The 13,936-nt window shown below is 42.9% G+C and overlaps 1 protein-coding gene across 4 annotated transcripts in view; it reads right to left on the bottom strand.

The window, feature by feature from the left end:
• Nucleotides 1-433: 433 nt before the first annotated feature.
• The window catches only part of ERCC6 (ERCC excision repair 6, chromatin remodeling factor), a 79,932-nt gene continuing 66,429 nt past the window's right edge, over nucleotides 434-13,936 (bottom strand). For 3 of the 4 annotated variants that reach the window (XM_047825245.1, XM_047825244.1, XM_047825246.1), the window contains 9 exons: nucleotides 12,535-12,750; nucleotides 11,492-11,602; nucleotides 10,966-11,085; nucleotides 10,444-10,538; nucleotides 8,622-8,767; nucleotides 7,829-8,536; nucleotides 5,858-6,062; nucleotides 5,188-5,266; nucleotides 434-3,585 (listed from right to left, as the gene is read on the bottom strand). In XM_047825245.1, the coding sequence (XP_047681201.1) occupies nucleotides 3,166-3,585; nucleotides 5,188-5,266; nucleotides 5,858-6,062; nucleotides 7,829-8,536; nucleotides 8,622-8,767; nucleotides 10,444-10,538; nucleotides 10,966-11,085; nucleotides 11,492-11,602; nucleotides 12,535-12,750 (2,100 nt within the window). In that variant the 3' untranslated portion in view covers nucleotides 434-3,165. Of the gene's footprint in view, nucleotides 3,586-5,187; nucleotides 5,527-5,857; nucleotides 6,063-7,828; nucleotides 8,537-8,621; nucleotides 8,768-10,443; nucleotides 10,539-10,965; nucleotides 11,086-11,491; nucleotides 11,603-12,534; nucleotides 12,751-13,936 lie in introns of all 4 variants that reach the window. The other variant, XR_007145338.1, reaches the window with a different exon arrangement.

Below are 13,936 nucleotides of genomic sequence, written 5' to 3' on the forward strand. Positions count from 1 at the left end.
CAGAGAGAGAGGAAGACACAGAATCTGAAGTAGGCTCCAGGCTCTGAGCTGTCAGCACAGAGCCCGATGTGGGGCTTGAACTCACAAACTGCGAGATCATGACCTAGGCCGAAGTCGGATGCCTAACAGACTGAGCCACCCAGGCGCCCCGAATCTTAAGCAGGCTCCATGCTCAGTGCAGAACCCAATCCGGAACTCAATCCCACGACCTTGGGATCACCCGACTGACTGAGCCACCCAGGCACCCTGAAAAAAATCTAAGTTTTAAACCAGCAGTTCCATGAAGGTAAAGCCATAATTGTAGGGATGAAAAGATATCTTGCATATAATGTCCAATGAAAAGCTAGCTGCAAAAAGGATGACATAATCTACATAGATCACATATCCAAAACAAAACTGGAGGCTGTAATAAACAGACTGTAAAAGGCAGTGGTTAAATCAGGAATTTATTTTATTCTTAAGGAACAGGTAAAAAGAAAGCAGTTCAAGGCTGGCAGGCCAGCTTTTCCAGCCTCAACACACGACCTATGTCGATCCCATGTCACTGCTTAAGGTCCCCCGGACATCTCGGCAAGAAGAGTGTACACCAGTCCCTTATTTAAGGGCCCGATCTGGAAGTTCTGCTCATATCCCATTGCCCAGTCACAGGGCCACACTTAACTATAAGGGAGGCCGGGAAGTCAAGTCTGTAGCTGAGTAGTCACGTACCCAGGTAAAACTCAGGAAATCTTGTCAGTAAAGGAAAAGGGGAAAATGCACATGAGAGCAGCAGTCTCTGCCATGGGTATTTATAAATGCCTGGGACACAGCCTGGAAGAATACACACGACATACAGTACTTATCTCTGGGACAGGAGCAAGAACAGTGAGGAGACAAAGTATTGCCTGAAATTTTTTACACAGTGATAGTATATTCATGTATAAATTAAGGAAGTTTTAAAATTTCAGAAAATTTTATAGCTTGATACCAATATAACATGTTAAATACATTAAATCTATCTACATTGTACAAAGCCTTTAAAGTTGCAAAAAGTAGATTTCATCTAAATGAATAAGTTACTATTATTAAAATCGTGACACTTAGAGCATCGTCCTCTAAGCCTGTCCACCTGGGAGGCATGGTGACAGTGTTCATAGATGTCACACTGAGACACAGGCAGAGCAGCGACCTGCCCGAGGTCCCAGCATGACAGTGGTAGTGCTGAGACAAGAACTGGAGTGAGGACCACCCTGCTTTGACTGCATCATCCCTTTTGATAGCATTTTCTACTTGACAAGAAGCGTGCAACTTCTCTTGCTCAGCAGAGTTCAGATCTCAGACAAGAAAGATAGAATGAACTAAATTCAATCAAAGAACAAGGGGGAAGTAGTTTTCTTATAGGCTGATTATTACAAAATTAAATTAAAAAAAAGAACTTCCCAGTTCTTCCCAGAACTTCCCAGGGAGTTTTAACTCCCTTCTGAGCCAAATTCTCAAGTTCAGGATTTATTGAGCTGTTTAAAAATCCCATCTATGACTTTTGGATAAAGACAGCAGACTAAAGAAAATAATAGCATCTTCTTCCTCTAACATATAAATCACTCTAAAAACAGAATAAGATGAATAAGACAATTTTTTTTTAAAAAGCAGAAAATCCTAGCGGGAATGACTCTCTGCCATCTCCTGTCTACGGGTAGGGATGCCTGGGCCCAGGCTATCAAACAGAACCTCAGATCAGAGAGGTAAAATGCAAATCCTCCAACCAGGGCTGTGTGGTGCCCAGCAGAGGCTCTCCCGGACCCCCAACCCAAGTCCTTTCCCTTCCCTCTGCGTCACAGGGAAGAACATACAGATATGGGCAGAGCAGCTCTCTTGCAGCAGAAGCAAGATGTAAAGAAATGGCATAGGAGGAAGGCAAGCATGATACAGAAAAAGCAGACAGGAAATATAGCAGGCCAGAGAAAACAAATCCAAGAAACAAACTGCACTGTGACCGCTCTAGAAGAAATGCAAGCAATACAACGAACTTAAAACAAGATTTCAGAGCTGAGATGATAAAACAAAGGGCAGGAAACGAGAAAATCAAGGCTAAGAAAACAGAGGATCAGAACAACACCATCACAACAGCCAGGAAACAGCTACAAAGCAAACCTCTGGAGCAGGAGAGTCACAGCAAATGCAAAGCACAAAGACAGATGAAAACCGCTGGACAGAAGATAACACACAAGGGGAACGACGGTGCCTAACACAAAGTAATCAGCATCCTCAGAAAGCAAACAACAAATAAAATAAAAAATGCTCCAAATTACCGCTCGGCATGTGAACAGAGGGAGCAGGCCGCCAGGGTGGTCACTACACAGTAATCATGGTATATCGGCTGTGGTCCGGAGTGACATTTGTGTGCACGTGTATGTTGGTGGTTTCATTTGTACTTACTTCTGGTTCTGCTTAAAGTTTTGTGTATTTTTTTAAGATAACACATTTTATATTCCTAAAAGACAGTCCCCGTAGGGGGTAGGAAGACGCACTTGGCTTAAAGTAAAGCCAACATAAGCTTAGTAACACTACAACCTTTTGCAAGTATAGGTCTTATTTATTACCAAGCTATTTCATGCTTTACTAATGAAAATGCCTGCTGATTTAACAGTATCTTAAAAGGAAGACTATGAGACAGATATATTCATAAGACACCAAATCTCATTTTTTATGGGTAACAAATAAGTTTAAATGTTTAAAACCTATGCCTCCAAAATAAGTATCTGTTACCAGATATTGATGAACTAATTTATTGAACAGGTCTGAATGAATATAAGACATGTTTTTAGCACCAATAAAAGAATTCTTGAGATTTCTGGTCTACAAACATCTAAACGAGCAGTAATGTGCTCCCCGACAGCATCTTTTGGGTAGAGGAACAAATGCGATCCAAAGATTAACTATCAGGTCCCTGATTTTATAACATAATTCATAGTGCCAAAATGAAAACATCAACCCAAGTATTTTTAAAACTTTTAAGTTTTGGAGATGAATGTCTTCTTCCTTGAAATTTTAAATTATGAGGTAGATATCATTCAAAGTAAACATCAAATGCAGCCAACTTCTGTTGACAAACATGATTATTAGTTATAGGATTAATAACCAGAAATTTCCATTAGGAAAAGTCAATCGAAAGTTTAGAAAGTAATGTCAGCAGTATTCTGGCTTGAGTTTCCAAATTCCTTCACCACTAGAAGTCCTATGAAAAGTGCACAGATTTCTCAATAGTTCTCGAAAGACACAAGACTGTGAGGCTGATAACTTGCACTCGAACTCCTGCAGGATCTCCCGAGTGCTGGCCTGGCCATCAACATGGGCCTGAAAAGCAATGAAGTTTCTCATTTCCACCAGCAGATCATCGTGTTCCGTGGTGGCAGATGGCGGAGCAGATGCCTCTTGGTGCGTACTGTCACTTTCCAGTCGCTCTGGCAGAATCAGGTGGTTCCTAGCTCTCATTTTAGCCAACAGTGAAGACGAAGGGAGGGCCCCGGGTGAAGACTCTGCATCTTCCACTTTTCCACTGAAGTGCTCAGAAGCATTATCCTTTCCATCCTTTCTCGTGACGCCGTCCTGGAGAAAGAAGACCACTGCAGTGATATGCCAGCTTCTAATTCACGCTCCTACTACTTCCCCCAAAACACTGAGGAGCCATAAGCAAATACTAGTGCCCAGGGTAGTGAGGCTGACAGGAAAGAATGAGATGGCATCGAACAAAAAGGGGCAGGGGGCATGTCAAGCACTGAAACCCACCCACCATTATATACCATTTTTTTAAAAACCCAATTCCCCCAAACTATACTCTTCACTCCATCCCTTTCTGTGTGGTGAGAGGAGGGGGATGGGCAGGGGGTGGGGTTGCAGCCTCCCTTGGGTGGGAAAGCCGGCTCTAGGAGGTGTGGGTTGTGCAGACTTTTCCTGCCCTTCCTCGCGAGCCCACCCTGATCCAGGCACCGTGGGCTAAGAACAATCGTAGAGCTGCACTTCCTTCTCTTCACTTTTAAATCTTTTGACTCTTTCCTACTTTACACTTCATGTGAGTTTCCCTAGAGCAACAACACAAATCTAACCTTTTTCACATCCCTATTGCTAAAAGAACAGAACATGGAAAGTCAAAGAAACGTTCTCTGTTCTACATGTGTTCATATTAATCTAAAATAGGAGTCTGAGGGGTGCCTAGGTGGCTCAGTTGGTTGAGCATCAACCCAACTTCAGTTCAGGTCATGATCTCACAGTTTGTGAGTTCGAGCCCCGCATCGGGCTTGGTGGTGACAGCTCAGAGCCTTGAGCCTGCTTCAGATTCTGTGTCTCCCTCTCTCTCTGTGCCTCCCCCACTCATGCTGTACCTCTCTCTCAAAAATAAACATTAAAAAAAATTTTTTTTTTTTAAGTTTGAAACAGGAGTCTGAACTTGGGGAGTTTTCAACTTTTATCAGTAACATAACCCTTAACTAGCAAAGACCAAAGAGCACTGAATAAGAGTCTGCTCCAGTCTTTTTTTTTTTTTTTTCAACGTTTATTTATTTTTTGGGACAGAGAGAGACAGAGCATGAACGGGGGAGGGGCAGAGAGAGAGGGAGACACAGAATCGGAAACAGGCTCCAGGCTCTGAGCCATCAGCCCAGAGCCCGACGCGGGGCTCGAACTCACGGACCGCGAGATCGTGACCTGGCTGAAGTCGGACGCTTAACCGACTGCCCCACCCAGGCGCCCCGAGTCTGCTCCAGTCTTTACTCAGTGAAGCACTCAGGGCATCTGGGGGTTACAGGACAGGGAGAGATGGGCACAAGGTTCTAGTGGCTAGTAAATTACAAACAACATCCCAGGCGGTTTTCTCAACCTTCACGTTAGAGGGTAGGGCTCTCCAGAACTGGTACGTCACCACCGAATGGAGCAGGCTGCAGGGGCAGCAACTCCCACATCCTCTATCCCTGTGTTAACTTTCTGAGGGCAAAACAGAGATTCTGCTGTAGATCTGGGTTAAAGACTGTCTTTTACAAAGTTGGCTGGTCCTTTCAGTTTCACATGAAGGTGCTTCATTAATCAGAGCATACAACACAGATACCGGGGGCCATTATGCCAGCGATTTTCTTCACATCTGAATCAGGTTAAATTTTCACAGCAGTTCTATCAATTAAGACTCACATACGAAAAGCAGACAGGCTATCATATTACCTGGCATTTCTCCTTTGAAGATGTTGAAGAAGGATGCTGCAGAGAGAAGTTGGAATTCCTTTTCTGACCAAATCTACTCCTAAATAAGGAAAAGAGCCACAGTAGATGAAATGTTTGCTCTTGTGGACTTAGAGACGAAAATGCCCTTTCAAAACTTAATCTTTTGCTGGAAAATTTTCTTCTTCATGGTTACTGTTTCATAACCATGAGGCTCATCCCCTTCAGTCTTTCTATGTTGCTCTCCTGGGAAGTCACAGCTGCATCTCAAGTAAGAACCACTCAGTATCTTGTTCAACAAGTGATGGCAACTACCCACAAATTCCAGGTAGAAAGATTATTCTGAACAAATGAACCAAATAGCATAGTAGTTACTGATTGCTGAACACTGGCTAATCATCTTACTTAAGTTTAGTTATTATTCTGTATCTCTTATTTTTAACAACATCTCTTGAGCAAAACAGATCATGCCGCCTTCCCTGAAAACTCAGCTTTGGAACGCAGGAGACAGTGTGAGGAAGAACGTAAGACTATAAATGTTTTTCCCCAAGTCATGCAAATCCAGTTGCCCCAACCCCTCCCTGCAAGACTTTCTACCACGCCTGCCCTGGCTTTATTCCTGGCCTAGGCGGTTTGGCCACCTCACATGCATGGGAGAGCAGCAATCTCTTACTTTATTCCTGCTGGTGCACCAGAAACCCCCCGATGGCCTGTCCAGGTGGGAACACCGGACACTGCTCCCAGACACCGTTGACGAGAGAGCCTCAGCGCTTTCAGGGCGTCCTGGGCCACTCGGTTGGCCTCTGCCTCCACCAGCACATAATCTGGATTGGCCCCATCTATGATGGCATCGTGTTTCATGACACTGTGCACACCAACTAGCAAGAACAAAGGAAACAGTAATGTGTTATTCCGGTTTGTACACAATATGTTTTCTTCTATATTGGCTAATCTTGTTGTGGGTGGAGGAAAAACAATGAACATTTTTAGCTGCCATTTGCCAAGTTGACTATCACGACCCAGGAACTTTATAAATGCTGTTGCTAGTCACCTTCATCACCACCCTACAAGGTATGTGGGATTACTAACGACCCTCAACTTATCTGCTACCTGGAAATTTTTAAAACCATCTATTAATTCTTTACTGAAGGGAAAAATGTAAAAATATAAGCCAGAATTATAGAGTTTCTAAAAACTAATGATCATGAAAATGCCACTTATCAGCAGAACTTAATGAAGTTATCAGTGGTAAATTCATAGCCTTAAATATTTATGTATCAATAAAAATGAAAGAATAAAAATGAATTAATTTCTTTTTTTATTTTAAAAAAGCATTTTTCTCTTTTTGAGTTAGAGAGAGAGTACCCTTGGGCTTGTTCCCTACATGCACAGATGAGGTGGGGAGGGGCAGAGGGACAGGGAGAAAGAGAATCTTAAGCAGGCTCTATGCCCAGCACGGAGCCCAACTCAGGGCTTGATCTCACAATTGTGAGATCATGACCTGAGCCAAAATCAAGAGTCACACACTTAACTGACTGAGCCACCCAGGCGCCCCAAATGAATTAACAAATTTCTAAGTCAGTCTTATAAAAATTAAGCCAAAAAAACTCACCAAAACGCAAAAATAAATAAATAAATAAAATAAAATAAAATAAAATAAAATAAAATAAAATAAATAAAGGAAGCACGGGGAAGAAAATAATAAAGATAAAAGCAAAAATTAATGAGGTAGAGAACGATAGACCTAATTAATAAATCAAAATGCTGATTTAAAAAAAAAAAATCACAAACCACTAGCTTAACCTGACCGAAAAAAAAGTGTGGCAGAAATCTACAAAATTAGAAATGACAAGGGAGCAACTGTCTTGAAACAGAAGCAAGTTTCTAAAAAATTACAATAACATTTTCAACGCCTCTATGCAAATAAACGTGAAAACTAAACAAAAGACACCATTTCCTAGGAAAACAGACCAGTAAATGGAAAAGAAATAGAAGGTAGGAGGCCCAGAGGGTTTCCTTCTGAAATGCCATACAGAAACCTGCCCTCCCGAAGTGAGACCCACAAACGGTGATCTCTGGTCACTCGGGCCATCACACTGTGAACGCGATGACTGCAGAGGCCTGAACAAGACAACATTCCCAGGGATGACTACGCTGTGCAGGACTGCCTGTCCTCCCTGGTCCTGAGCAACTGTGGAATCTGCTTTCCTGATTGTTCTCCCTCGATATTAGTGATCAGCTTTCCCACTTCCAGAGTGCCTGCCTCTGGCCACGTCCCTGCCTCTCCCCTATGACGGTTACTTTAATCTCCTGTGCTGGAAAATGACATAAATACAGCATGTCCAGAAACTTCCTATTAGTGTTCAGGTCACACAAATCTACTTACAGCACTGCACCCCTCCTGTATGTGGTTGTAAGTCAAGTACTGTTGTTCCCCAAAGGTTTAATTGCTTTGAGGTCTTCAGAAAAGAGAGGTGAATAAGATTTTCAAAATGTCACTATATTCCAAATCTGAATTTTAGAAGAAAAACTACTTCCGGCTGAGAGCCCATTTGGCCCTGTGAGTAAAGGCTGCTACTGCTACAAAGAGCCTACCCATCTTCTGTTCCTAGCACACCTGTGGCACGTTCAGCAAAAAGATTACCTGACTTTTTGAAAAGCTTTTCCAAGACATAATCGTCATTGCTCTGCTGGCTGGTCTCATTCTCATTTTCACTGTCTTGCTTCTGGTACCGCCTTTTCTTCACTAGGTGTGGAATTCGAGTTCCTTCAAACTTGGCATCTCTGCGATGCTTAGAGTTCTTAGGCTTTTGCTTCAGCCTGCGATGGTGCTCCAGGGTCTCTTCTTCTGGGGCACTATGTTTTGTTTTAGACTTGTGCTTATAAAAATTATTTTCCGTTTGCTTATTCTCCTGAAGAGGGTCTGTTGGAGCCTGGCAGCTTTCTCTTTTGTCAGAAAGACCTTGTTTTTCATGGATGCTTTCTTCACTAGACAGTCCATCCATTTTGCTGATTCCTGGAGAATCTGAACATTCCCCATGTCCACTAATCACTGATGACTCCTCTGGTCTAGGCACTGCACTCGCCTCTTCTCCAGGCCCATCACCACCAGTCAGATCTCTAGGCATTCGAGGGGCATCTTTCAAAGGATCAGATGTTACTTGATCAGATGTTACTGCATTTACTTCAGCTCCTGTCGCTGTAGACTTCTCTTCAGATGATGTGGCATCATTTGCAGATGCATTAGAATCAGGGCACTTTTTGCATATTGAAACATTAGGGTCTGTTCCAAAGGCTGGCAGAAGTTTTCTTTTTAAAAGGCGTTTGGGAGTCTGAACATCTGAACCAGTTCCTATAAAGGGGAAAAGCACACTCAAGTTACACTACATAATTCTGCTGCAATTTATTACTCTAAGTTAAGTTATTTTATGTAATACCTGCAAAAATAGCACTTGTTTCAGTGCTCTGGGATGCATCGGGGCTTGTCAGAGTGAACAGCTCATAAAGATCATTGGACTTGAAAAATCGCCTTTGCTTCGGATCTTTCAGCACTCTATTTGTCAAAAACTGCTTGAAAATTTGTCTAAAAAGATAAAAATTAAACTCGTATAAAACAATGCTTAGCCGTGCCTCAAAATCCTAATTATAAAACTATGACTGATATGATAACTGCAGCTGAACAAATGTCTAAATAATACCCAAACTTCTTGCCTTGGAAAATTACAATTCAGAAAGTACATAAAACATTGGATGGTCTCCCATGTTTAATAGAACCTGAAATACAAAGAATGTCATATTATTTATACCCAGTGAGCTTTTTCAACCTCCAAGATTCATCACATGTCAGACAACACTTTTCTACATGTAATCATGTGATTCACAGCCTCTCTGAGCTGGAAGGAGTCAGCTTCCTGGCAGGTCCCCTGCCCTGCCCTCTTCAGGACCCTTCCATGATGGCATTCAGGAAACTCTCTTAACTGAGCTTTGTACTTGAAGCCATCTCACCCACTTCTGCCTGCTGATTCACTCTATGCTGAAGCTCCACATCATCATCACCCCTGCCCAGACGTCCCCACAAAGCAGTCCTGCTTCTATCACCCAGGCTACAACATGTCTCTCTAAAAGGAAGCTCTCCCTCACGGGACTCAGCTCATCTCCAGCCCTCTCAGAATAAGAACTTGAGGGGGCGCCTGGGTCGCTCAGTCAGTTAAGTGTCCAACTTCAGTTCAGGTCATGATCTCACGGTTCATGAGTTCGAGCCCTGCGTTGGACTCTGTGCTGACAGCTCGGAGCCTGGAGCCTGGAGCCTGCTTCAGATTCTGTGTCTCTCTCTCTGCCTATCCCCCAGTCACACTCTGTCTCTCTCTCTCTCTCTCAAAAATAAACATTAAAAAAATTACAAAAAAAAAAAAAAAAAAAAAGAATAAGGACTTGAAGAACACATACCTATCTGGCAGTAACCCAGTGCAGGGTAGAAAGCAGGGAGCCTTGCTTTAAGAGCTAGGGTGCAGTTTGAGAATAAAGTCTTCAGCAGAGGAGAGGGGAGAAGGTGGCAGTATCTCCACCCCACTGTTAAAGCGACCTCTGCCCAAACCCCTACTCATTGTAGAGAGAGATGGAAAAAGAAACAGGTATCCTGGTCAACTTGTCTCTCAGGGGCATCTGAACCAGGCTACCCCATGCTGATCACACCTGCATGTTATGTGAAAATTTCAGTATGTATTTCAACTCTGTCACTTCTTAAAATTTTTGAAAAAAAGATGGTACACTATAGTAGATAGGTACATTTCTCTTAAATAACAGTTAACATGAAGTTTACACATAAGCAGTCCTTGATGTTTAATAAGGTACGAAGACATTCAGGTTCAAAGACTTTTACTTTTTTTTTTTTAATATTAAGTAAACTCCATCCCCAATGTGGGGCTTGAACCCATGAACCCGAGATCAAGAGTCGCATGCTCTACTGACAGCTAGCCAGGCACCCCAAAGACGTTTTCTAAAAACTCAAAATAAGCCATCTGAGCTTACTTTAATAAGAAAAAATACAAAACAAAAACAACCAAAAAAAACCCCCAAAACCCCCACATATCCTTTAAGTTACAGCAACTAGTGCTCTAAGATGAAAAGACTCTTAAAGCAATGCATGAAAAAAATTCCCAGCTCCAAGCCCTGGAGGCATACTTCTAGATCTACATCCTGCACACGCCGCAGCGGGGAGAGCAGTCTCCAGTCAAGGAGCGAGCAGCCATCTGTACTGACCGGTGGTAAATCTTTTCTTCGATGGTGCCTGCAGTCAGCAGCCTATACACCGTCACTTGCTTCTTCTGGCCGATCCTCCAGGCTCGCTCCCGGGCCTGCGGCAGAGAGATGCATGGTAACAAGCACCCTTCCCAATGACAAGCACTTACCGAAAGAAAAGAGAGACAGCCGGTTGCTTCCTTCCCCTGCCAAAGCTAAAATTTTGGCTACTGATGCTAAAATATATATAAGGCCTATTAAGGAAGATAAATAGGCAGGTGACAAAGGCAGACGGAGCCATCTCCACCTGAAAAACAATGTGTGTAACTTTGCACTCTCTCTCTGTACCCCAGGTGTAGCGATGAATGTTACAGATAAACTGCTGGCGACTCTTCCTGTCTGTGAGACCAGACGGTATCTTCCTCCACGCTGAAGACTGGGCAACAACCAAGATGTCAGCTCCATGCAGAAGCTGACAGGGGCGCCGAAGGACACTCCCAAGTGCTGGCCACTCACCTGTATGCCACTAATACACTCCCTTACCTGTGTGTCTGTACTTGGGTTCCAGTCGGGATCATAGATGATGACTCTGTTTGCCCCCGTCAGGTTGACTCCTATGCCACCCACCCGAGTGGTCAGAAGAAACACAAATATAGATGTGTCCTAGAGGTAAGATGTGCAACATTTAGCATGCTCATTTAAGACTAGTTACAGCTCTTCACCTCTGTCTTTACATACTCTACACATGGAAACCTCTTCCCAATACAAAAAATGGGTTATGTCCTGGAGACTGTGGGTCAGTCAAGATCTCATCCCACAACTCCTACTTTTAGTATCAATTATATTAGAAATATCTCAGAGTTGGCTTTTCAAGAAGGAATACACATTCTTTGTTTAGACACACAAACATACACAAAATACAGAAATGCACAGAGTTTAAAGCAGTAAGTCTCTCCCTACCCACTGCCTATTCCCCATGTACGCATGGCTCAGGTGAGTGAAGCTATTCTCCTTCCTTCCTCTGCACGGAGTAGCACTACTTGGTTGTACTGTTATATACACTGGTTACCTCGTTGTATCTTGTAATCAGTGGTTGTCTTGAAGCTATTGCAGTGGTACCATCCATCTTGAGGTAAGAATACTTTTGGGCTCTAAGGAATACTTCAAGTATGTCCAACATCTGTTTGGGAGAGGGGGGGAGGGGAAAAGAGTTTAAAAATCAAAAATACACTTGCAGTGAGTACTCTCACATTTCTCTAAACAGTCAAACCTTCCCCAACAGGCTTAAATTAAAAGGGGCTTCTTGCTCTGAGGCAGATAAATATAATACTTACTACAAGAGTATTTTTGGCATTTCTCTACTATTAATTCTTCTCAGTTTTGTAAAGAGCAGGACATCTATTTGAGTTCAGACCCAAACCTACCCACACCCTAGAATCACATGGTAAACTTTTTTTTTTTTAATTTTTTAATGTTTATTTTTGACAGAGAGAGACAGAGCATGAGTGGGGGAGGGGCAGAGAGAGAGGGGGAGACAGAATCTGAAGCAGGCTCCAGGCTCGGAGCTGTCAGCACAGAGCCCGACGTGGGGCTTGAACTCACGGATCGCGAGATCATGACCTGAGCCGAAGTCAGACACTCAATTGACTGAGCCACCCAGGTGCCCCTTTGGTAAACCTTTTTAAAAAGCTAACTTCGGGGCGCCTGGGTGGTGCAGTCGGTTAAGCGTCCGACTTCAGCCAGGTCACGATCTCGCGGTCCGTGAGTTCAAGCCCCGTGTCAGGCTCTGGGCTGATGGCTCAGAGCCTGGAGCCTGTTTCCGATTCTGTGTCTCCCTCTCTCTCTGCCCCTCCCCCGTTCATGCTCTGTCTTTCTCTGTCCCAAAAATAAATAAAACGTTGGAAAAAAAAAAAAATGTTAAAAAGCTAACTTCTAGGCACCAACTCTAGAGAAAGATCCAAGCTCCCAAAGAGATCTGTAGGCTTTCCACCTTAGTATCAGGGGGTGAATTTACTTTTAAAATCATTATTTTAAATTACATCTCATTTTTAAAATTACTGGTTGTTAAGTCTTAAAGAATTGTTGTTTCTTGTATGAGGTCTGTATACTCACTTGTCTTGACTGCGAAAATAGCAATACTCGTTGACCTTGTTTGTGCCATATTTTCAACAAGGACTCAACTACTATCATTTTCCCAGAACGTTTCCAGTATCCAAACTGATCTTCTTCTAGTTCCTCATCTGGAATACCTCTGAGATTCTTGGGGCCTCCAGAAAAGAGATCAGGGTGGTTGCAGATTTTTCTCAGAGCTACAAGTCCAGAGAAAATCTATGGTATAAAAGAATTACGTGCATTTGAATTATCCCACTTAAATAACATTCGCTTGGAAAGGGAGGGAAGGATGATATTCAGTATGTAACACAGATTAAAAAGGAATTCTTCACCAGCTTCTTAGCTTCCTCCACATCCACAGCATATTAGGAGCTGGAAGAAATCAACCTTCATTCATCTTCTATCTTGCTAAGGTAAGTAAGTTCTCTAGAAACAAAAACATCCTATTGGACTGAACATCTACTGGTCATATTTAATTTACTGATGATTTATTTTCTCTCACTAGAAAAAAAGGTATGCAGTTCACAGCATATAAAAACTGACTCATCTTTTATGTGAATAAAAAAATGCCCATCTAAATTTGGAGAAATCGGGCAGGTGACTGAACAAATGCATTTAAATATTACTAAGTACACCTCACTGAAAGTTCTGCAGTTGAACATGAGTCAGAGGTTGAAGTTCCATTTACTTTTAACTTTTTTTTTTTTAATGTTTATTTAGTTTTGAGAGAGAGAGAGACACAGAGTACGAACAGGGGAGGGGCAGAGAGAGAAGGAAACACAGAATCTGAAGCGGGGTCCAGGCTCTGAACTGTCAGCACAGAGCCCGACACGGGGCTCAAACCCACGAACCATGAGCTCGTGACCTGAGCCAAAGTTTAGACGCTTAACCGACTGAGCCACCCAGGCGCCCCAAGTTCCATTTACTTTTATATTAGAATATCAGAAAACGTGTCTGCCTGGAAAATATGCAAATGGGAAAGACATGAGGGTGGTTCATTCAGCAGAAGGGCATAAGAAGAGACCAGGAGTGCCTGCCCTCCAGGCTCCCAGCAGAAGGGCATCCTTCACAGCTTTCTGAGTATGACTCAAATCAAGCTCAGGAGTATAAAAGCTCAAGTAGAAAAAGATGAACCATAAGTGAAGTCAACAACGGTAGTTTTAACTAGCAAACAACAGTTAAACAAAATAAACAATAAAAAAATCTGAACAAATCAGGAACATTGTCAAAATTCCTCCTAAGAGTCATCTGTAACTCCCCGTCTGCCTCTAGATCTGTGCTTCCAATACAGTGGTCACAAGCCACAGAGGGCTACTATGCACACACAGTGTGGCTAGTCCAGGGGCACCTGGGTGGCTCAGTGGGTTGAGCATTCAACTCTTGGTTTCAGCTCAGGTCATGA

Source organism: Prionailurus viverrinus, chromosome D2, assembly GCF_022837055.1.
Source record: "Prionailurus viverrinus isolate Anna chromosome D2, UM_Priviv_1.0, whole genome shotgun sequence".
Classification (NCBI taxonomy): Eukaryota; Metazoa; Chordata; class Mammalia; order Carnivora; family Felidae; genus Prionailurus; species Prionailurus viverrinus.